The 25,824-nt window shown below is 34.6% G+C and overlaps 2 protein-coding genes across 2 annotated transcripts; both read left to right on the top strand.

The window, feature by feature from the left end:
* The first annotated feature begins 12,405 nt into the window (after window positions 1–12,405).
* Window positions 12,406–14,848, top strand: LOC107416485 (glucan endo-1,3-beta-D-glucosidase ARB_01444). Its single transcript, XM_016024972.4, has one exon. It carries the CDS (start codon window positions 12,528–12,530, stop codon window positions 14,556–14,558), a length of 2,031 nt encoding a protein of 676 aa, XP_015880458.3. The 5' UTR covers window positions 12,406–12,527; the 3' UTR covers window positions 14,559–14,848.
* A 7,333-nt stretch (window positions 14,849–22,181) lies between these two features.
* On the top strand, window positions 22,182–25,153 carry LOC107416500 (glucan endo-1,3-beta-D-glucosidase 1). Its single transcript, XM_016024989.4, has one exon. It carries the CDS (start codon window positions 22,856–22,858, stop codon window positions 24,887–24,889), a length of 2,034 nt encoding a protein of 677 aa, XP_015880475.3. The 5' UTR covers window positions 22,182–22,855; the 3' UTR covers window positions 24,890–25,153.
* The last annotated feature ends 671 nt before the right edge of the window (window positions 25,154–25,824 follow it).

Genomic DNA, 25,824 nt, shown 5'->3' with positions numbered 1-25,824 from the left:
TATTCTAACAAAAAAAAAAAAAAAAAAGCAATATTCAAGAAGAAACCACTAATTATTGCCCCAAGAAATCAAATTTTGTTTCACAAGTAACCAAAAACCGATCAAAAATCGCTCCAACTATCAAGAGCTCACAGTTTGTGTAACCCAAAAGCGTATTTATAACAAAATCAAAGATTCTTGATTCTTGAATCTCATCTCTGTGTCCGTTAGTAGTTAGTTGCCAACTATTTGCTTTAAATTTTCGCCAAAATTTGGTGGTATTGGGCCTCCCCTAGCCCCTATTGTTAAAAACCGATTGTCATGTCATTTGGAGCCCATACCAAACTTTGTACTTGCCCAAATTACTCTCCACAAAGTTGTTAGCCCAGTCTAGATTTCGGCCAACCCAGCTCAGTTCAGCCCATGACGTTGATTTGCCGAATCAAAGTGTACGTTAGTCTTCATACACCCTCCGCCGTACACAAATTATTTTTTATTAATTTTAAAAAATTCACTTCAATCTTTTTCTATTTAAATTATGTTTGTTCAAGTTTAGTTGATTGTTTTTTTTCAAAAAAAACAAAAAAATAAATTATAGTTGGTACTATATACTATATCACTTTAAATTTATATATATATTTATATATATATGTATGTATATGTTTTTTTTTTTTTTCCTCTTGATGATTTTGATATGGGTTTTGTTGATAAAAACCGTTCTCTACATTTCTATAGCCAATATAATATAGTTTTATTATTATTTGTTTGGTTAATAAGGTTATTATGCATAGTTAACAACTTTTGAGGTTAAATTATTTTTAGTAATTTTGTTATAGAAATATAGTCTATTATGTGATTATAGAGAAACTATCAATTAATTGATTCTTAGCAAATCACTTTAAATGATTTCTAAAAATCACTCTAAAACGATTTCTAACTCACCTTGCCCAATTTTATAATATTATAATGTTCATATGAAAATCAATGTCCTAACACTCATCTGATTATTTGAAGGGTTTTTCCCATAAATAACCACTTTACAACTTCATTTTAGAAAAATAGCAAAAAAAATTTTTTTTTAAAAAACTAGCCACCTTGGGACAAAAATACCCTTGATAAAATTGAAAATTACACAAAAGCTTTCATTTCTTCTACACAGCCGTTCGTTCGTGGGGGTGGGGTTTATACAAAACTGTTCGTGGGGTTTCTCTAAACTCTTTGCATCTCATCGCCTCTCACTCTCAATTTTTTGTATTTTCTCAGATCTCAAACCAAAATCAGGTAAAAATTTTATTTTTTTTCTTATTAGATGAAAGTAAAGAAATATGTATTTTTTTTGTTTTTTCACTTTCTATTTTTTCTTGTAAGTTTTATTAGTTTAGGATTTTTTAAGCTTTTTATTTGATATGGGTATGCAAGAAATTGATTTATGAGATGTTCTATGTGATTTTAAAGATACTTTAGGTGGCATATGGTTTGAAAATGGGAGAAATGTTGTGTAAAACTGAAAAATCGTGAAAAACAGTAAAAACGGAGGAAATTTGGCGAAAAAGATGAATTTCCGCCAATTTCCTCCAGTTTGTCAGTTTTCGCAAATTTCCGCCAATTTTCCGCCAATTTTCTGCCAGTTTTCCGCCAGTTTTCCGCCAATTTTCCGCCAGTTTTCCGCCAGTAGGAAAAAGCTATATTTGGCCCGAAAAAAAAAACAGAATCAACTTTTTTAATACAGTTAATATGTTTGTTTAATATTATTCAAAATTTTATATATTTATTGATTTAGTTTAACGTTATTCATTTAATTTTGTAGTCAAATGGAAGATGATGACATTGTAATTGCGGTTTTATACAATGGAACATTGGTACAAAATGATAGTGGTGATTGGGAATATCGAAATGGTAAAAATGTAATGGTTTCCGTCGGCAAGAGATGCACAAAATCAGAGTTAGAGGATGAGATTTTCAATTCTATTGAGATAGATCGAAATGAATATTTGCTAAAGCTAAAATGGATATATGGACGATGTGCAGAAAAGTTGGATCCTACAGAAATACGATGTGATAGGGATGTGAAATGCTTTCTTCAAGAAGTGAGGAATGGAGGGATGACAATGATGCGGCCTCCATTGTATGTTGAGGTGATTTCAAAAGTTGAACATGTATGTAGAAATGTTCATCAAACAGCATTTGCTTCGGATAGTGGGAGTAATCTTCATTCTTTTTCTTGTCCTCCAATTGGCGGTCATCTACCACAAGCTTCTGGTACTGAACCAATTCAGGCTACATCTCAGGAAATTATGGTTCAAGAAACTCAGTTTAGAGATCAAGTTGATGTTCGTGGGGGGGCCTGGATATCATTTAACATTCACGAAGGAGTTGATGTTGGAGGTGACTATGCTGAACGGTTTCCTAACGACGAGGAGTATGAGCAGTTGCATCATATTGATCATGATGAGAATTACAATGCAGCAGGGGATGATGTTGGTCATAATGATGTAGATTTTGATCATGAGTTGCCGGATAATGATAATGATATGCATCTTGAAATGAACAATGAAGGAGTTGATGATGTTAGGGTTCATCGTGCTACAAGTGACCACATATCATTGAGCAACAGAAGTGGTTCTATGGCCATATTTTCGTCAAAGTTCACTGGCTGTGAGAGCATAGTAGTTTGACAATTATTTCGCAACAAACGTGACCTACAGAATAAACTGAGTATCTATTGCATGCGAGAAAATAAGGAGTTCAAGGTGACACGATCAACTACACAACGGTATGAGGTTGTATGCTTGGAAAATACTTGTAAATGGTGACTACGTGCAACCACATTTAAAAATGGAGAAATATTTGTTGTGAGAATTTTTGATAATGTACACAGTTGCTCGTTAGATATCGTGCATCGAGAACACAAGCAAGCCAGTAGCCGGGTTATCGGGCAATGTATCAAATCTAAATATGAAGGTATTGCACGTGTTTACAAACCCAAAGAAATTCAACATGATTTTTTGCAGAAATATGGGGTGAATATAAGCTACAACAAAGCATGGAGAGGTAAAGAGTATGCACTTAACAGTGTTAGGGGATCTCCAGAGGAGCTAAGTTACCTGCCTACTGTTTTGAGTTAGTGTCGAAGAACCTTGGGACTGTTACACGTATCAAAACAGTCGATAATAACAATTTTGTATATTTCTTTATGGCGATTGGAGCAAGCATTAGGGGATTTAAATCCCACATAAGATCCGTATTGGCTGTTGATGCAACTACATTGAAAGGGAAATACAAAGGGTACATGTATATTGCATCGGGCATGGATGGCAATAAGCAAATATATCCTTTGGCTTTCGGCATTGGAGATGGAGAGAACGAGCAAGCATATACATGGTTTTTCCAAAACCTGAAGGATGCCATCGGAGATTTTCCAGATTTGGTGTTTGTGAGTGATAGACACCCCGCTATTGAAAGGGCATTACGCAAAGTTTTTCCCAATGCATACCATGCGTTGTGCACGTACCATATAAGCAGAAATATTAAAGCAAATGGACATGCGAAAGATGAATTAATAATACAATGTTTCATGCTCGCAGCTAGTGCATATTTGGTTGAAGATTTTGAGTTTTATATGGGGCAAATTGAGGCAAAAAACATTAGGGCTGCCCAGTACATTCGATCATGTGACCCTACAAAGTGGGCACGTTCTCTTTGTCCATGTAGAAGGTATACTATCATGACCACCAATATTGCAGAAAGCTTGAATGGCATTCTGCTAGATGCTAGAGAGATGCCAATAGTAGCATTAATAGAGCACATATGGGATTTACTGCAAAGGTGGTTTTATGAGCGACGTACTGCAGGTGCAAAATTGACAAAGCCTGTGACTGACCATATGGAAGAGCAACTTAAACTACGAAATTTGGAGTCCATCGGACTACGTGTGAAAGCCATTAATATGCATGAATTTCTTGTGGAAGGTGGGAGTTTGAGGGGTACAGTTAATCTCCAATCAAAAACATGCTCATGCAAAGTCTTCGATCTTGATCAATATCCTTGTGATCATTGTATTGCCGCTTGCAGAGACCGAAAAATTGCTCCTTATGTCATGTGTTCTCATTACTACACCGCAGATGCATATCGTGCAGCTTATGCTGAGTCCATTTATCCTTTGTTAGATGAAAAACAGTGGCATGTCCCGGATGACGTGGCAAGTCGCATTGTTCTTCCACCAAGATGGACACGTAGGCGAGCCGGTAGACCAAGGATGCAACGCATACCATCCGAAGGTGAAGATGTTATTGGACGTAGATGTAGCCGATGCGGTGGTGTTGGACATTATAGGCAGAGATGTACGAATCCATTGTCTTATGCTTCGAATTAGAAAGTTTTAATTTAGTGTTATGGTTTAATATGTTTTGATAATTATTTCATATCTTTTTTTTTTTTTTTTTGAATTTAATCCTAAATGAAAAGATGCTTTCTGGAATTGATTTTCAATCTTTAGTTTACATATCATTTTATGAAATGTCCAAATGATTTTGAAAATAAAAACAAACATATATCAATTTTATTTTTATTTAAAATGGTTATTGATTTTAAATGTCACTACATTTTTTGTTAATTCCATCTTCATCTTATATAATATTTGTCTCCACTCCCAATTTTTTTTATCCTACTATTAACTTATATAATCTATTAGAAATTGATTTTCCAAGTGGAGGAAATTAGTTTCTAATAGGAGTAAAAATTATTCAACAATTTCCGCTTGGAGGAAATGTTTTCCAACAGGAGGAAAACTATTTCCGCTTGGAGGAAAATTTTTCCACCTGGCGGAAATTTATCAAGAGGCTTCAATTTTTCTTCATATGGGATTTCCGACTGGAGGAACGTTTTTCCTCCATTTTTCCTCCAGTAGGAAAATTTTTCGGCCTATAGGAAATATTTCCGACAAGCGGAAAATTTTTTAAAATTTGCAATTGAGCTCTTAAGGCGTTTGTGCATAACGGAATTCTAATAAATAAACATGGCACATTTCCTATAAGGTCAATTACTTATCATTACATCAATACCACATTGTTATCTTTGTTAAATGAACATTATAAGCCACCATTATATTTACAATTAAAAGTCAAATATAATAAATAATATGCATCTATAAACATGAAAAAAGGAAAGAAAAAAGCATCACCACGCAGCTCATATGCTAAGTTCTTTGTTGTAAACCTCATATGCATACTTCTTTCTAAAGAACTCCATGTTATCTTGTGTGAATGTCAATGGTAATCTAGCATGTAAGAATTCGATGGTCTTGAGTGTAAATATGCCACAGTCCTCTAACTCTGATTTTGTGCATCTCTTGCCGACGGAAACCATTACATTTTTACCATTTCGATATTCCCAATCACCACTATCATTTTGTACCAATGTTCCATTGTATAAAACCGCAATTACAATGTCATCATCTTCCATTTGACTACAAAATTAAATGAATAACGTTAAACTAAATCAATAAATATATAAAATTTTGAATAATATTAAACAAACATATTAACTGTATTAAAAAAGTTGATTCTGTTTTTTTTTTCGGGCCAAATATAGCTTTTTCCTACTGGCGGAAAACTGGCGGAAAATTGGCGGAAATTTGCGAAAACTGACAAACTGGAGGAAATTGGCGGAAATTCATCTTTTTCGCCAAATTTCCTCCGTTTTTACTGTTTTTCACGATTTTTCAGTTTTACACAACATTTCTCCCATTTTCAAACCATATGCCACCTAAAGTATCTTTAAAATCACATAGAACATCTCATAAATCAATTTCTTGCATACCCATATCAAATAAAAAGCTTAAAAAACCATAAACTAATAAAACTTACAAGAAAAAATAGAAAGAGAAAAAACAAAAAAAATACATATTTCCTTACTTTCATCTAATAAGAAAAAAGATAAAATTTTTACCTGATTTTAGTTTGAGATCTGAGAAAATACAAAAAAATGAGAGTGAGAGGCGATGAGATGCAAAGAGTTTAGAGAAACCCCACGAACAGTTTTGTATAAACCCCACCCCCACGAACGAACGGCTGTGTAGAAGAAAGGAAAGCTTTTGTAGATAAGGGTACTTTAGTCCAAAAGGGTAAAATATTGGTTAGTTTTTAAAAAAATAAAAAAATTTATTATTTTTCTAAAATGCAATTGTAAAATGGCTAGTTATCGAAAAAACCCTTATTTGAACCTCATCAAAGTAGAAATGATAACAAGATAGACTGGGCGGTGCAAAGGTGCTCTCCGCTCCATTTCCCATTTTGTGGAATTTCCGCAAAATGGGAAAGTACTTAAATGTTAGTCATGCCTTTAAACTAAGTGGATAAGTAAATACTTTTATAATGACAACCTCCTTTAAAAACTAGTGAGCTGGCTAAAAATTTTCTGTTCCTCATCAATAATCTCTCTCACAAGCAAAACTAAAACACAAACACACTACACTCTTAAATGTATTACAGATGTTTTTAGTGGATACCCTTTCTATAGGAGAGTCTCTAGTAATTTACCCAATAAAGAGGGAAAGCATCCAAATAATTATGATCTCACTTTTTAAACTATACAGTTATTTGCTGAAAAGAAGTTTATTACCCATTAAAATATACAAATTATTATTATTATTATTATAATATCATACTCTTTTTTTTTTTTTTTTGGTTCTGTGAAACCCAATAACTTCGACCTGTTGTCAAAATAGAAAGACAATTTACTTCCACTTTTTAACTAATGAAGAACCTCCCTGTTCTTCAAATCCATATGACTTCTTCCAATGTCAATTCCAGCTCAGAGAGTTGGTCAATTTTGGCGGCTAGATCTTATACATATTCCTTCCTAATCTTCCCGTTTCCCAGCTGCCGAGTCTCAAAAAAGTAGCAATTCTTTCATCGAATGTATCACTCTCCAAGTCTTTGTTAGAGCATTTTAATATTCTTGCACTAGATCTATTATATTCTATGGAGACAAATTAAGATATGTTAATTATATGGAAATAAATATATATACATATGTGTGTATCCCACTTTGAATTATACAAAAGAAGCATATGGAAGATGGATGAGATCAAGGTAAAAAAAATAAAAAAACTACTAAATTAATTTTTGAATTACAAAATGTAATACAAACTTATTTAGTAATTTTATTATTTTTTTTTTAAAAAAGCTAGATTTATATTACTAATAAAAAAAATTATACAATGTAATTTTTTTAAAAAAAATTCTCATATTAATTTTTGAATTAAAAAATAATACAAAATAAGAAATTTAAATATGGTTCAGAAAACTTAATTTTTTTTAAAAAAGATCACTTTATATTTCCAATAAAAAAATTATATAATGTAATTTACTATAGAAGATTATAAATAAAAATCAAATGAAATAAAACTTTTTCTTTTTGTAAATAAAATAAAACTTGGACAATATGCCAAAAACTTATGAATTTTTTTGGATAAAAAATAAAATTAGGAATTTCTACTAAAGAATGGGAAGGAATTTTGATATGGATCGCGCTTCGGGCCTGAGACACAATAAGCTTCTCACGGTCCAACCCAAATGTTTGAGTTGGTATGCTACAGACTAAGGGTAATTTGGTCCAATTCTATACCTCTCACTTTTTAATTTTTTTTTTTTTTTTTACCTCTATTTTCTATTTTACCGCCAATAAAAATAAAAAATTACTTTACTTTCCTTTCTTCATTCCTTCATTTCGAAAAACCCAATCTTTAGTTCTTATATCTGTGCTTTCCTATTTTTCTACCCACACACAATCTCATTAAGGGAAAAGAAAAAAAAAAATTTCCTGCTCTATCTCCTTGCATCCCTTACCTCTCCTATTCTTTCTGAGTTATTTGATCTTCTTCATGATTTCATGCCACAAAAGAAAAAAGAAAAAAAGAAAAGAAAAGAAAAGAGGGTCATCTCAGCGAAAGGAGAAGGACTTGCAACGGCAGAGACTACTGACCCTCTTCTTGTCCTAGCCGTCTGTTAAAAGTCTGGGAAACTTGGAATCCTAAATGAAATATGAGATGAGGGATCCCTCAAAATAGAGAAGAGAAGAGAGAAGGGTAGACGCGGCTTCTGCAAGTGCAAAAGTAGTAGTAGTAGCATGCGCCTCCCTAGTAGCAGGAAAGGGTGTAAATATTAAAAATTAAGAGGGTAAAACAAAAGCAAAAAATTGAAAAAAAACCTTAAAAGGAGGTGGATAGATTTCATTAAGCACATTGCATCAGAATTATCGGGTCAAATTCCCCACAGATTAATGTGATCCATCATGCGTCAACCATCATCCATGGAGCCTCTATACAAACGGTTTTTTTTTTTTCTTGGGATAGAGTAATTTCCTTTATTTTCTTTTCGTTTTTGGTAATAGCATAGTTTCATTATTTATGCGCAAAAGGTGATAAAATTTATATAAATAGTTTATACAGAAATACTCTTTCTTTCTTTTTTATTTTTATTTTTTAAGAGGAAATTAATGAATTTTGAGTTTTTGATGTAGCCTCAACGATTTATTTTTAAACAAGATAGATGGAGTTTTTATTTTTTATCATTAGGTTATCCAACCTAACAATTCATAGATAGATGTATATGCTTCTTATCTATGGTAAAGGTTTTATATCAATAGTGATAATTAATATAATAATCAATTGAAATGTATGCGAACAATATACATGTTGAATGCTCTAACTTTCAAGACTTTATCATTAATTCATCCATTTGCTTAAATTTGAACCATCCATTTGCTTAAACCTGAACCATACACTTCATCATTAATTCATCCATTTGTTTAAACCTGAACCATACATTATACATTGTAGAAAAGATATATTTGTGTAACTGACATTCCAAAGATAGCACTATAATAACAAACACATAAGAAGAAATTAAGATAACACCAGTAATAACAAACACATAGAAAATGTTAATATTATATCAACACTAGTAGTACCAATCAATTTTAATATTATATCAACACTAGTAACCCCAATCACCTTCACTAGTTTAAGACATTTGAACTCTAAATTTTCAATGCCTTTGAATTTTTCTTTCACGGTCTCCAATGCAAGTTGATTGTTATATGCACCTATAAACAACATAAAAACGTTAACACCTACTAGACATGTGAAAAAATAATTAAAATAAAAAGCCAAAAAACAGCGAAAACAACTTACCCGAACGCACAGATCAACCATATTTGGTGCAACTACCATTATTGACAAAGCAACTGCTATCCAATTGTAATCAAGATTCACTTCTGTGAGATGCAATGACACAAGATGTTCAAAAACGATATTTGGAGATGCTGCTTCTCGAGTATAAAGAAATTAATAATAATGATAATAATAAAAGAAATATAAGTCAAGATATCAAAAATAAATAATGAAACCGATTTAAAGCAAATGCATAGTTAATGATTTTGATGTTAAATAAAATGGATAGAAAAGTTGTTTCTAAACCTTTTCTTTTTTTTTTTTAACGTGTTTTAATAGAAAAGAACCTTTTCTAATTTGTTCTTCAATGAATTGAAGATCAGAATCACAGACTTTTGTAGTGCACATGGTAAACTTATTAATATAGGAATATAGGATATGCTAAACAAATATTTGTTTCTACAACTTCAAGTTTGGTGGAAAAATAATAATAATAATAACAATAATAACAAAACTATTTAGTGCACACAGTTGGACTTGGAGTAAAGACTGTCATGCTACCATGCATTATACCATCCTAACCCTCCTTGATTGACCTTTACTTGGATATGATACTATACTAAACAATATTGTTGGATGCCTTTCATATAACAAATTAATATATCTTTATAGTAGAAATAATATAACTGAAGAAGTTTTATTATAGGAAGATATAAGCGAAAGAAAGAAAAAAAAATGAAAAACGTAAATAATTTCATTATTATAATTTAAGATTCTAAAATGTCATCTTTACAAATTCATGTGTTTTATTTATAAAGCTTTAAGAAGGATAAAAAAAAAATAATAATAATAATTAGAGGAACAATAACAGAAATAATCAAAAGAATGACTATACAAAAGCTGTATTGGTTGACTCTCTCATTCTTGAAACTTTATACTAATAACCCTTTGATTGTAACGTTTACTCTTCCATTCTTGCTCGACTTTGTAGTTTGAAAATTTATTTTTGGAAATAAAAGAGGATAGAGTTGAATGAATAATTAAAACTGTTATAATTTTTTTTTGGGTCAAATATTACAATTATGACTTGATTATATCTAACATTGTGCCTTCATATATATATATATATATATATATAAATTAGACAATTATTATATAGTAGAGTGGATAATCTAATTTAACTTGTAATTGGGTACATGGGAATAAAATTCGCAAATTATAGATGGTAATATTAGTTTTCAACAATTTTTTTATTTTTGTTTTATAATATTAAAAGTACAGTAATGAAAAATAAACTATTTTAAATAGTAATAAATTAAATTTTAATATGGTATATAAATTACATTGTATTTTTTTTTTTTTTAAAGATGAAAATTTTATGCATTTCTTTTTTGTAACTATTTGAACAAAATTAATTTTTTAGCAGCAAGAAAGATACTACATCAAGTTAGTATGTGCTCCTACTCGATAAAAGATTGACCAATAGTCTTTGGTAAATGATTGTCCAAGTGCCATCAGTATGCTATTCAAAATTAAATCTTGATGAAGACCAAGATGTGCAAAGCGAAAATGTACAGCACAAAATGCCAACCTGAGCAGTATGAGCCTCTTATTTGGGATTGGGCTTAGAAAGGTGAGCCCCCTATTTGGACCACGTAAAATTGATGCGGCATAATATTAATTAAAACATTGGTAATATATTATATATTTATGGGAAAAATAAATTTTTAAAATGATAAAATAATACTTGAAAGAAGCTAATAAAATTGTATTAGAATATATATTTTGTTTTAGAATTATCAAAATATTTATTAAGTTTATTTATTATGTGATATATAATATTAAATTGATTTATTTTTTTAATTTATTTATCCATTTAAAAATTTATTTATTCATATTTAAATAATATTAATATTTTAATTAATAAATATTTTAGAGTAGACGGTATTACAATTAGTGAATAAAGTTTATGAACATTTTGGTACTATAGAAAACAATATTGTTGTTGTTGTAATTATTATTATTATTATTGGTAATCTAAATCTTATAATTTTTTTTAATCATTTACAACAATTTTTCTAAACATATGGCTTCTCAAATGTAGGTGTATATTATATATATAAAAAAAAAAAAATTGTCATTAAGAGCTCATGTAAGAGTGATTTTTAGAATCCTAAAAGCAGTATGCATAAAAATGAAAACACTTCCTATAGCGATTGGCCAAAAAAAAAAAAAATTAAATTATTTTTAGTAATTTTATTATAGAAAAATCACATATTATGTAATTATAGAAACGTCATTAACTAAGTGATTCTTAAAAAATTACTTTAAACGATTTCTAAAAATCACTACTAAACGAATGCTAAATCACCTTCTCAATTTTATAATATTACTATATTCATATGAAAATTAATGTTCTAATTTAATTATTTGAACCTCATCAAAATAGAAATGATAACAAGATAGGGCAGCGCAAAGGTGCTCTCCACTCCACTTCCCATTTTGCGAAATTTCCTCATATACTGGAAATGGCGAAGCATTTTGTTATCTTAGATCTAATAAAGTCTTTCTCTCTTTGTTTTTTTTTTCCTAAGGTGGGGAAGGTACATAGATCTAAGTCATGCCTTTAAACTAAGTGGATAAGTGAATACTTTTATAATTATATCCTCCTATTAAAAACTAGTGAGCTGGGTAAAAATTTTCTATTCCACATCAACGGTCTCTCTCACAAGCAGAACTAAAACACAAAAAACGTGGGTTACACACTCCACTTTTAAAAGTATTGCACATGATTTGTCAAAAGATGCTCTTTCTATAGAAGAGCGTCTAGTAATTTATCCAAAAAAGAGGGAAAGCATCCAAATAATTATGATCTAAGGTTCCTAGCCATTAAATATGCAAATTCAAATTATTATTATTATTATTAATTTTTTTATTTTATTGTTGTGTGAAACCCAACTTCGACCTATTCTCAAAAAGAAAGACAATTAACTTCTACTTTTTAACTAATAAAAACCTCCCCGTTCTTCAAAAGCATATATATGGCTACTTCCAAATGTCAATCATTCATAGTTTTCAAGGTGCGAGAGTTGGTCAATTTTGGCAACCAGATCTCATACATATTCCTTCATAATCTTCCCGTTTCCCAGCTGGCAAATCCCAAAAAAAAAAAAGGGAAAAAAAAAAAAAGCAATTATTTCATCGAATATATCACTTTCCAAGTCTTTGTTGGGAGTTGGGCATTTTAATATTCTTGCACCAGATCTTAACCGTTAGAATGAGTAAAAAAATAAATGTCCAAACTTTAATTGGCGAGAGCTTTTAAAACCCATCCAATTCCTCAATCATCACAACCACCTACTCTTTCCAATCCAACATGTCAACTCCACCACCCACTCCATTCGTCTTCCCTCAAGCTCATTCCACAGTCCTACCTGACCCTTCACTCTTCTTCTCCCCCAGTCTCCTCTCTAACCCACTTCCCACAAACTCTTTTCACCAAAACTTTGCCCTCGGTAATGGTGACAACCCTGAGTACATCCATCCTTACATTGTCAAGTCCTCTAATACCTCCTCTCTTTCCATCTCTTTCCCATCTTTCTTATTCAATGCCTCTTTCATATACCAGCTTTTTGTGCCCGATCTCACAATCTCTGCCTCAAAAACTAAGTACCCAGATTCACATAACAAAACCCATATAATTTCTTCCTATGATGATCTCAGTGTCACTTTGGATTATCCCTCTTCAAATCTTAGATTTTTTCTGGTTAGAGGAAGCCCATATCTTACCTTCTCCGTCTCAAATCAAACAGAGATTTCAATCTCAACCACCAATTCAATCCTCTCCATTTCTTCAAGTAATTCCCAAAAGAAGCACACCCTCAAGCTTAAGAACAAACAGACATGGCTTATATACACATCCTCACCGATCCGTTTCACTCATACCCTTTCTAAAGTTATTACTTCTGATGCATTTTCTGGTATCGTTCGGATTGCTATAAACCCAAATGATTTAAATCCAAAATCTGAGAAAGTCCTTGACAGGTTCAGCTATCGTTACCCTGTTTCTGGTGGAGCTGCATTGAAAAAGCCATTTTCTTTGGAATACAGATGGCAGAAAGAGGGACATGGTGATTTGCTTATGCTAGCTCACCCTCTGCATCTTCGACTTCTTTCTAAAGATGATGATCATGATGTTACCGTTCTGAAGGACTTCAAGTACAGAAGCATTGATGGTGATCTTGTTGGTGTCGTTGGCGAATCATGGTTGCTGAAAACCAATCCTTTTCCAGTAACTTGGCACTCCATCAGTGGCATCAGAAAACAATCCCATGCCGAAATCATCTCTGCTCTGCGCAAGGACGTTGAGGACCTCAATGCCACATCAATAAACATAACTTCATCATATTTCTATGGGAAATTGATTGCGAGAGCGGCGAGATTCGCGTTGATCGCAGAGGAAGTCTCTGTCCCTGAAGTAATTCCCAAAATCAAGAAGTTCTTGAAGGATACAATCGAGCCGTGGTTGAATGGAACATTCAAAGGGAATGGTTTTCTACACGATCATAAATGGGGTGGAATCATAACTAAACTTGGATCAAACGACACGACTGCAGATTTCGGGTTCGGAATATACAACGATCACCATTTTCATCTTGGCTACTTTGTCTATACGATTGCAGTGCTTGCGAAAATCGATCCGGAATGGGGGATGAACTACAGGCCTAAAGCTTACTCACTGGTTGAAGATTTTATGAACTATGGCAAGAGGTTAAATCCGAATTATCCAACCTTAAGAAACTTCGATTTGTATAAGCTGCATTCATGGGCTGCAGGGCTAACGGAATTCCCAAATGGTCGGAACCAAGAAAGCACAAGTGAAGCCATAAATGCTTATTACTCAGCAGCTTTGATGGGTTTAGCCTATGGAGACACCAATCTTGTATCCGTTGGAACAGTGCTTGCAAGTTTTGAGATTCAAGCAGCTCAATTGTGGTGGCATGTGAGAGAGGATGATGAATTGTATGGGAAAGAGTTTAGGGAGGAGAACAGAGTGGTTGGTATACTTTGGTCAGTAAAAAGGGACAGTGGGCTTTGGTTTGCACCTGCAGAGTCGAGAGAGTGTAGGCTTGGAATTCAGGTGCTTCCTCTGTTGCCTATCACTGAGGTTGTGTTCTCTGATGTTGGTTATGTCAAGAAGCTTGTGGATTGGACATACCCCGCTTTGAAAAGAGAAGGAGGAGTTGGAGAAGGTTGGAAAGGCTTCCTATATGCCTTGGAAGGAATTTATGACAGATATGGTGCTTTGAAGAAGATTAGAAAGTTGGATGGTTATGATGATGGAAACTCGCTCTCTAATCTTCTATGGTGGATTCACAGTAGAGATAAAGAATACAAGCGAGGTTAGTCGAATGTTAAGTCTCTCCTACCCACATCTTTTAGGTTGTAAAGTTATGTTAACAATTGCAGAACTGTGTTCTTTGGGGCTTGGCTGGCCCTGTTGATGCATATGGCGTTTTTGCTCCATGTATGTATTGACCAAGCTACATACAATAATGATGGTGAGGCCGTTTCACATATTATTTGCAAAATTTTGTATGTGAGAATGATGGATCACGATCTTCTATCTTGTTTTTTGTATTTCCTTTTATGTTGTATCATTTTTTTTGATAATAAATATTTATTCCATTTATGTCTTATCAGTGATAATAATGTCACTCATTTGAATATACATATATATACATATATACGTTAGTTTATTCTATCTGTTTTGGCTACTATTTTTAAAGTGATGGAGCGTTGTACTGGACATAACGGATAGAAAAGTACGATAGAAGATCCGTTGGAGTTTTGACTATTTTAATTGAAATAGGACAAATTATGTTGCGCGTTGACTATTTTCATTGAAATAAGGAAAACTTATTTTTTAAAATAAAAGAAGGTAGGTGTGGGAATGAATAACTATTTCTATCTTTTTTCTTTTTGTTTTCTTTTTTTTTTTTTTTTCTTATTACATTGCTATTAAGACCCTTGATTAGATATTATTATTATTATTAGATCTAATATTTAGCATCCATTTATATATTTTTATATCTTTGAAAGTTTATCATGTTTTATTAATATTTCTATTTTACTTGCCAATATTTTTTGAAAAAAATTATTTATTTTAACTTTTAACATTTTAAGCATTTTTCATTTACAAAAACATACTTTTTGCATTTAAATAATATTTCTCACCAAGTATCTTTTATTAATATTTTATTTTTATTTTTTTGGGAATAATTTATCTAAATTACAATCTATCCAAAATTTTTTATTTTTTATGATTCGAACTCATACTTTTATGGGTACAAATAAAAATGCTCAACCACTACAGCTAATCTAATATTTTACTTGTATGTTTTTACTATTTAATAATCCATCGAGATTCAAATTGTTAAGATAAGTTAAACAGTACACCAAGAAGAGCCGCGTAACGTAATTGGGCTTTTTTAATAGTTTTCCAAAACTTGGCGAACACACTCTCTCTCTGCATGAGAGGTTTTCTTCTCACAACGCTGTGCCTACGTGAGTTTTCTTGTCTCCTTCTCTGTGAGGAGTATTTTTAATTCTTCTCCTGGCCATGGATGAAGTTACAAACAGTTTCCAGAAACGTTTATGTTTAACACCTGAAGAATGTACTACGCTGGTAACAATGAAAATCAAATTGATGTACATTCCTTAGAACAATGTCTTTTGGTGCAAGTCCATACCAAATCACGGTTCAATAAGCGTGCTTTTATGGATATGATGCAAGCGTTATGGGGAAACTCGTGTTCGGTGCATTTCAAGGAACTTAATGAGGTATCATTTCTTTGTCATTTTACTAGCATGAAAGACAGAGAACGGGTCTTTCAAGGTGCTCCTTGGCATTTTGAAAGAGCGTTGGTTTTGATTGAGGATGTTATTGGGTCTCTACTCCCCAATTCGGTCTCTATCCACTATGCTCTGTTTTGGATCCAAGTTCATAATGTCCCTTTACATTGCATGACGAGATCAATAGGGGAGGCGATTGGCTCTCATCTGGGTGAATGTCTGATGGTTGACTGATGAAGAGGGTCTCTGTTTTGGAAAATTCATGAGACTGCGGGTTAAATTAGACATTCGACGACCTTTACGCCGCCGGATGAAAATTAATATGGCAAACCAACAACCTTTTTGGGTGGAGTTTCAATATGAAAAATTGCCAGATTTTTCTTTTCGCTGTGGTTTGCTGGGACATACACAGAAGGATTGCCCTTATGAGATTGAAGGTCAGGGGGAACAATACGGTGCCTGGTTGTGTGCAAACCATTCTGCTAATTTACGTAACAGTGGAAAATCACTAAAACTACGTCACCAAAGGAAAAATGCTTGCTCTGTTGAATCATCTTCACATAAAGATCGTGTTTTCATGCCACCAGCAGATAACTCTCCGCCCCCTCCTAACAGAATTCCACCGGCGGAGCAGTTACCGTCTTCAGAGGCTATGGAAACTGCTCTCCATCATGGCGGTTCTGAAAAGTTACAACTGAATGTGGAAGTTACTTTTGCCAATGTGGACACCTCAATTCCTATGACAAATAACATTGATGATGATGTGGACAAAGTTGCTAACATGGATACAGAATTGATGAACACGTTGATTTGTAACTCAGCAATTCAACCTGCCTCCTCTTCCACTTTGCCTCTGAGGAGGGTGAAAACTTTTAAGTCTGGTGCTAAACGGGTTCGTTGTTCCAACAACAAATCATCAACCAGTAACAAACGTTTAAAGTTGTCTTTCAAGAATACAGAAGAAGTCATATCTTCTAAAATGGTGGGGTCTGGAGGCCAGCCCCACCACGAATCATGAAAATTCTCAGTTGGAATGTCCGAGGTTTGGGGAATCCTCGGACATTCAGAGCATTTATTCAAATGCTCAGAGATAAAGACCCCGACATTGTTTTCATTATGGAAACAAAATTCTCTGCTCGTCAACTTGAGTTTTTTTGGGTTAAATGCAAAATGTCAGGTTGTTTTGGTGTTGCACATATAGGTTTGAGTGGTGGTTTGGCTCTTCTTTGGAAATCTGGTGTTCAAGTTTCTATTTCATCTTAATATGCTGGTCATATAGATTCTTTGGTTAATCATACCAACAAAGGTTTGTTTCGCTTAACTGGTTTCTATGGGAACCCCGATATGTCCATGAGGCATTTTTCCTGGCAATTACTTGAAAGGTTAAGTTCTCTGTTTGATTTGGGCTGGTATGTTATTGGAGATATTAATGAAATCCTATCACATTCTGACAAAGTAGGTGGACAACCACGTGCGCAATATCTTATTGATCACTTTACGGCAGTGGTGGACAACTGTTTACTCAGGCCATTTCCTTTCTCTGGGTATAAATTCACATGATCTAATGGAAGAGTGGGAGAAGCAAACGTAAAGGAGCAACTTGACAGATGTTTTGTTTCCATGAATGGACAGCTTCTTTTTCCACATGCCCTAGTACATCATATTCCTACTCTGTATCTGATCATCAAGCTCTCCTTTTATCACTGGAAGATGCCCCAACACACATAACCTGTTTCCGAAAAAGATTTCACTTTGAAGGGTGTGGACAGGGGAGGAAGAGTGTCATGCAATAATTGAGGAGGTCTGGAACTCTTTTGATAGTGAAACTGTGTAAATGAAGTCGATCTCTAAAGGAATGTCCACGTGTGGTAGAAGACTAATGAGGTGGGATAAGTACAATTTTAATCACATCAAAACTCGTCTTAAGCATTGTCAGCTAATCTTATATGTTCTTCAATCTAAGGCCCCTACTGAGCAAAGTATTAGACATCTTCGCAGCGTTGAACGGGAAATTAATTGTCTGTTAGATAAAGAAGAAAAAAAAATGGAAACAACGCTCTCGGGTATCTTGGCTACGTAATGGAGGTCGAAACACCCATTTTTTCCATAGCTATGCAAATACTCGAAGAAGGAAAAACGCAATACATGGGATCATGGGTTCAAATGATCAATGGGTCACGGATTCTAACTCTATTCATGGGATTATTTTCAATTATTTCAAGACACTATTTACTTCCTTGGGGACCACAACTGATTGGGACCTTAGTTGTGGTGTTAGAGGGAGAGTTACGAAAGATATGAATCGCACTCTATCCAAACCTTTTACTGCTGCTGAAATCAAAAGTAGTCTATTTCAAATGCATCCCACAAAAGCACCAGGTCATGATGGCCTTCCAGCACTTTTCTTCCAAAAATATTGGTCAATATTGGGTGATAAATTGTCTACTGCTTGCTTGCGGGTACTGAATAATGGGGGTGCATGGAGGATATCAATCATACTCTCATTGCTTTAGTTCCGAAAATTAATGAACCTATAAATGTTTCTGACTTTCGCCCTATTAGCTTATGCACCGTCATTTACAAAATTATCTCCAAAACGATTGTTAATAGACTTAAACACTTATTACCTTACATTATATCAGAAGAACAGAGTGCTTTTGTCCCTGGCCGGCAAATCACAGACAACATCTTGGTAGCCTTTGAACATATGCATATGATTGTTCAAAAAAAGCAGACAACAGAAGGTTTAATGGCCATTAAATTGGACATGAGTAAGGCCTATGACAGAGTCGAATGGAATTTTCTAAGTTGGATGATGCAAGAGATGGGATTTGCCCAAAACTAGATTAATTTAGTGATGAAATGTGTGAAGTCCCACATCGGTGGTTGGAAAGGAAAACGAAACACTCCTTATAAATGGATGTGGATATTTTATTTTTGAGAGATCTTTTAAAACCTTGAAACTGGATTGTAAAAAGATTTTTACAATATCTTTGCAGGGCAACAGGTTCTTTTAGGCCTAAAGGGGTTTACGTCAAGGTGATCCATTATCTCCTTACCTGTTCTTACTATGTTCTGAAGGACTGTCGGCTTTACTTAGAAAAGCAATGTCTACCTCCGCTCTTTGTGGATTGTCTGTCGCGCCTACTGCCCCTGCAATTTCTCATTTATTTTTTGCGGATGACACCTTGCTATTTTCTCGAGCAACACAACATGACTGCCACATTATTCTACAGATTCTTCGGCAATATGAGGATGCTTCGGGCCAAAAGATAAATTTGGAAAAATCTGCAATTACTTTTGGTCCTAACATTTCACATTCTACTAGAGAGCTTATCTTGCAATCTTTTCAGATTCACGGTAATGGAGGACACAACAGGTACCTTGGCATGCCTTCATTTGTTGGTAGAAGGAAGAAAGAACTATTTCAATCAATAAAAAATAGGGTCTGGCATAAGTTACAGGAATGGAATGGAAAATTACTTTCACGAGGAGGAAAGGAGATCCTTATTAAGGCAGTTGCACAGGCCATTCCCATCTATACTATGAGTTGTTTTAGGTTGCCTAAGAAGCTGGTTGCTGAACTAACTAGTCTTATGAACCTTTTCTGGTGGGGTTCATTTGGAGGTCGAAGAGGGGTGGCATGGACAAGCTGGTTGAAACTTAACCAAAGGCAATGGGAGGTTTAGGACTCAGATCTCTTGAAGAGTTTAATAGGGCTTTACTAGCAAACCAATGCTGGAAAATGATTAGATTTCCAAACTCCTTGGTTTCTAGAGTGTTTAAGGCTAAATATTTTCCAACATGTTCTTTGTGGGAAGCAAAATTGGGTTCTCAACCTTCACATACTTGGAGAAGCATTTGTTGGGGCAGAAAAGTACTTGAAAGTGGTGGTATTTGGCGTGTTGGCAATGGGCAGTCTATTCGTATTTACAAGGACCCCTGGCTGCCTCGATTAGGGGCTTCTCATGTCCTCTCTCCTCGGGTTCTAGATGAGAACACATGTGTAGCAAGTCTGTTAACAGTTTCTGGTGGCTAGAATATCACTTTACTTCATTCAGTTTTCAACTCGGATGAGGCAAGCTTAATCCAGAATATACCTATTGGTGGTTTGGATCGCTTGGATCGTTTTGGATGGAAATATAATGTAAATGGTGTTTACAATGTTAAAACAGGTTATTAGGAAGCCAAGAAGCTGAATGAGAATACTGCTATTAATGGTCCTAGCGATCCACGGGCTTTGCATTGGTGGCACTCTATGTGGAGATTAAATGTCCCTAATAAAGTAAAAATATTTCTCTAGCGTTGCTATAATCATGCGATTCCTTGTTTCTTCTTGTTATATTCACGACACATTTCTAACAATAACACATGTCCCATTTGTGTGTCTGGAATTGAAACTGAGTTGCATGCTTTATGGGGTTGTGCAAGTGTGTCTAGGATTTGGAGAAAGTTAGATTTCTATCATCAGCTGAAGGGTGGCGTTTATGATAGTTTCACAACACTTTACAGCTGGATATTCACAAATCTACCGGTTCATCAAGATGAAACATTTGCTTGGACTTGCTGGTGTCTATGGAATCGAAGGAATGCCCATTTACATGGTAATTTTGTTAAAAGTGATGCTGTGCTTCTAGATTCTATCACATGTTTACAGGATGAATATAAGAATGCGATGGAAGCTTCAGTTGAGAGAAGACAACCACGCGAGACACTGTCTTGGTCTCCCCCAAGTGGAGAACGACTTAAAGTTAATGTTGATGCTTCCATCAAAAAGGGTATTCCTCAGGTTGGAATAGGTGTTGTGGTCAGGAATGCTTCAGGGGAACTTATGGGGGCTTTGGCGAAACCTTATGGTCGATCCTGGTCAGTTCTTCATGCAGAACTTACTGCCATTCGTGAGGCTTTACTTTTTTGCAGGGAGGCTGGGTTTAACCATGTTGAAATTGTGTCTGACTGTCTCACTGCTGTTCGTCTGGTCAATTTGGAAAATAGTGGAGCTCTGTTGGATCCCTCCTGTTTTTTAGTGGAAGAAATTAAAAATTTGCTTTCCACTTTTGAGAATCCGGTGTGTTTATTCAACCACAGGGAAACTAATGCTGTAGCGCACAGTTTAGCAAACTATGCAACAGGTTTGTCTGTTTATGAGTCCTGGCTTGAGGTTGGCCCGACGTGGCTTAGTAATATTCTTCAAGCTGATGTTTGTAATCTTGACTTTTAATTAATAAATTTCCCTGTTTTATCCAAAAAAACAAAAAAGAAAAAAAAAAAAACGTAGTTGGGCTTTTTATTGAGTGGCCCAGTAACGTATCTGGGCTTTTCTATTGGGCCTTATTATTGGTGGCTTCGCCATTATTTAACAATGAAACAAAAAACTGTAGTTTGTATACGCCATTTGTGACCGCCCAAGTTAATAATCACCTGAGAAATCAAATCAAAAGAATAATATGAGTATTTAATTTGTTTCAATTTTTTTTTTATTTATTTCAATTTATTAAGCCAACTGACTCCATCCTATATTAACAATACATATGATGATTAATGTTTCAACATTAAAATTGATTGGAACCCAATTTAAAATCAGGTGCCTCTAAAATAAATAAAATAATAGCAAAAAGAAGAGATTTAAAATACTTTTAGGGATTCCTGAAAAGAAATCCAAGAGTCCAAAAATGTGTATCAAAATCAAGTGAGCTGGACCATTAGTAAACTAAAATTTCTTTGTGTTTCTTGTGGTTAATAAATCTCCATTCTCTATCAATTTATCTCCAAAACAAACAAAAACGTGTGGACGACACTACACTCTAGCCAACCCCATTGTTTGTAAAAAAGTTGATCTTTTTAAGAATTTGAAAGCCACCAAGCAAGTTGACCCAAAACCCATTTGCCTAAGTAACCTCCTTATTTATAATATCTCACTTTGTAAAGTTTGATACATGTCGGCAAGTAGAAACAACTCGAGTCATTAAAACTTCAAAGTAAAAGGCAACCGAAAAAAAAAACTTATTTACTTCAAAAATTACAATTTTTTTCTTTTTTGTCATATGAAATCAATAACTTTAATAGGCTTGCAACAAGAAAGCCAATTTACTTGGTTCTTTTTTCTTTTTGTTTTTCCTTTTTTTTTTATTTTAAAAAAAAAAAAAAGGACAACTTTTTTGAAGTGGAGTCTTTTCTTTGTAATTAATGTTAGAATCTTTTCGAAAGCCAAGAGAAAGGAAAAAGAATAGGAGGAGTAAAGAGTTGGCCGTTCAGCCACTGAGCATAAAGCAGGTGTTGATCCTTCTTCTGTCCTTGGTTTAATTATATCCTTTCCTTTCAGACATTCACATTCCAAAGAAATATAAACTTGCTCTTGGCTTGGATACCTTGCAATCCTCTCAGATACCAAGAAAAGCACCGACCGGGTTTTGTTTTTTCTCAGCTGTTTAATCCACAGCTGAGAAATAAACAATAGGAAAACCCGAAAAAATCTTGCTTTCAAATCAAGCTGTCTTCTATAAATGTCAAATATAGTTGCAGAAAACTTCATCTTCCAAACTGAAAGCGAAAGAGTTCTGGGTCAATTTTGGCAACCAAAATCTAATATACTTTCCTTTTTTTCATACTTTCCAGCTGCCAGATCCCAAAACAATTCGTACAATTACTCAAGTCTTAAACTTTCCTTACCTTTTTTTTTGTTTTTTTTGTTTTCTTAGATTATGGGCATTTAATTCTTTGCAGCAGATCTTAAACGTTTTGCAAAGAAAATGTCAAAACTTTAAAAGCCTCTCATAAAATCTTCCCAAAAAACAAAACCAAAAAAAAAAAAAAAAAAAAAAAATCTCCATCGAATTCTTCTTCATCACCATGTCACCGCCACCACCAACTCCTTTCCTCTTCCCTCAAGTTCAATCCACAGTCCTCCCTGATCCTTCACTCTTCTTCTCCTCCAACCTTCTCTCAAACCCACTTCCAACAAACGCTTTTTACCAGAACTTTGTCATCGGTAATGGTGATCAGCCTGAGTATGTCCACCCTTACGTCGTTAAGTCCACAAATTCCTCTCTTTCTGTCTCTTTCCCATCATTCTTATTGAATGCTTCTTTAATATATTATATTTTGGTACCTGATCTTACAATCTCTGCTTCAAATAATACGAACCCCGATTCGCAGAAAAGCCATATAGTTTCTTCCTATGATGATCTCAGTGTCACTGTGGACTTTCCCTCATCAAATCTTAGATTTTTTCTGGTTAGGGGAAGTCCCTATATTACCTTTTCTGTCTCAGATGAAACTCAGGTTTCAATCTCAACCGGCAATTCAATCCTCTCGATTTTTTCAAGTAATTCGAGGAAGAAGCATACAGTCAAGCTTAAAAACAACCAGACATGGCTTATATATGCATCCTCATCCGTCAGCTTTGCTCATAGTTCTACTAAATTAGTTTCTGATGCCTTTTCTGGTACCATCCGTATTGCCATAAAGCCAGATTCAAATTCAAAACATGAGAAAATCCTTGACAGATTCAGCAATCGCTACCCTGTTTCAGGAGAAGCTGCATTCAAAAAGCCATTCTCTTTGGAATACAGATGGCAGAAAAAGGGAAACGGTGATCTGCTTATGCTGGCTCACCCTCTTCATCTCAGACTTATCTCCAAGGATGATCGTGATGTTACTATTTTGAAGGACTTCAAGTACAAAAGCATTGATGGTGATCTTGTCGGTGTTGTTGGCGATTCTTGGGTACTGAAAACTACTCCTGGTCCAGTAACTTGGCACTCCATTAATGGCATCAAAGAGGAATCACATGCTGAGATTATCTCAGCTTTACGTAAGGATGTTGGGGCTCTGAATTCCACATCAATGGCCACAACTTCTTCGTATTTCTACGGGAAATTGATAGCAAGAGCGGCGAGGTTCGCGCTAATTGCTGAGGAAGTCTCTTTCCCTGAGGTAATTCCCACTGTCAAAAAGTTCTTGAAGGATAATATTGAGCCATGGTTGAATGGAACTTTCCAAGGGAATGGTTTTCTGTATGAACACAAATGGGGTGGCATCGTTACTAAAATGGGAGCAGTGGATACCGCTGCAGATTTCGGGTTTGGAATATATAATGATCACCATTTTCATCTTGGCTACTTTATCTATTCCATGGCAGTGCTTGCAAAACTTGACCCAGCATGGGGGAGGAAGTACAGGCCTCAAGCTTATTCGCTGGTGGAAGATTATTTGAATTTTGGCAAGCAGCCAAATCAAACATATCCACGCGTGAGAAACTTTGATTTCTATCAGCTGCATTCATGGGCTGCAGGGCTTACTGTATTTCCAAGTGGGAGGAACCAAGAAAGCACGAGTGAAGCAATAAATGCTTATTACGCAGCAGCCTTGATGGGTATAGCCTATCGAGACACCCATCTTACAGCCTTTGCATCGATGGTTGCAACTTTGGAGATTCTGTCAGCTCAAACGTGGTGGCATGTAAGAGAGGGAGATAAATTGTACGGGGAAGAGTTTACTAAGGATAATAGGGTGGTTGGTGTTCTTTGGTCGACCAAAAGGGACACTGCCCTTTGGTTTGCACCTCCAGAGTGGAGAGAATGTAGGCTTGGAATTCAGGTGCTTCCTCTGTTGCCTATCACTGAGGTTGTCTTCCCTGATGTTGATTATGTCAAGGACCTTGTGAATTGGACATACCCGGCTTTGAAAAGAGACGGAGTTGCAGAAGGGTGGAAAGGCTTCCTCTATGCCATGGAAGGGATTTATGACAATGATGGTGCTTTGAAGAACATTAGATCTTTGGCAAGTCATGATGATGGAAACTCGCTCTCTAACCTGTTATGGTGGATTCATAGTAGAAATAAGGAAGGAGAGAAACGGAAACGTTGTTGGTTTGACCACTAATTTCACGGAATTTGGTTCGATTGTTCTCAGAGGAAAAAAAAAATAGGGTTTCATTGTAATGGGGGAAATTGGGATAAAGTATAACAATGAATTCGTTCATAGTTTGAGCTAGAGTAATTTGACAACCCATTATAAAAATGTGGGCAATCATAATTTACCATATGGATTTTTCGTGTTGATTATTTTCATTTGCATTTGGAAGTACCTCTGTATTTTTACTGATCTGTCATCTATAGAACTTTAGCTTGTCTGATTTGATTTTAACCTGGGGAATATTGTGCTTGAGCAATTACTACGAGATTCTAAAACTAGTATTTTTATACCCTTTTTTATGTTTGTATGGATGAATGAATAATACATGCGTTCTATAGGAAGAAAGAACATTATGCTTGCATATCTTCAGAATAACTTTTTCCTATTTCTGCGAAAGAACCTTTCTGATAAACATGGTGAAATTCAAATTCTAATGTGTGTAAGACAGTATAGCAAGCCTTTGTGACTTGCTTGAGTTCATGGCTTGCGTGTATTATTCTCGGTGCGCATTGTGTTAATGTGCTTGTCAATTTGGGTGATAGTTGATCAGTTTGCACATTTTTCTCTGGTAGATCTGATTTTCTTCTCAAAAAGATCTCCTTGGAAAATTTTTGTTTCTGAACTGGTTGATGGTTGATAAGGTTACACTAGGTAACTTGATTCAGTCTGAAACTTCTAAAGCATTTGGAGAACCTGTGCAGTAGAGGAGGCAGGTGACGCTGGTTATCATTTTTCAAGTAATTAGCCATTTACACCTAGTTTTGGTTGGAAAAAAACAATGTTTGCACAGAAATTATGAGCTTTGTGTATGTTTTTCATTAAATTGGCCATTTGCTTGTGAGTGATTCAGCAAGTGTAGTAGTACATTTACCTTAGAAGGGATGTGTTTTAGAAGAGCTTTG

The sequence above is a fragment of the Ziziphus jujuba genome, chromosome 4, assembly GCF_031755915.1.
Source record: "Ziziphus jujuba cultivar Dongzao chromosome 4, ASM3175591v1".
Lineage (NCBI taxonomy): Eukaryota > Viridiplantae > Streptophyta > Magnoliopsida > Rosales > Rhamnaceae > Ziziphus > Ziziphus jujuba.
The sequence above is the reverse complement of the archived record's forward strand: the minus strand, read 5'-3'. Positions and strand labels throughout refer to the sequence as shown.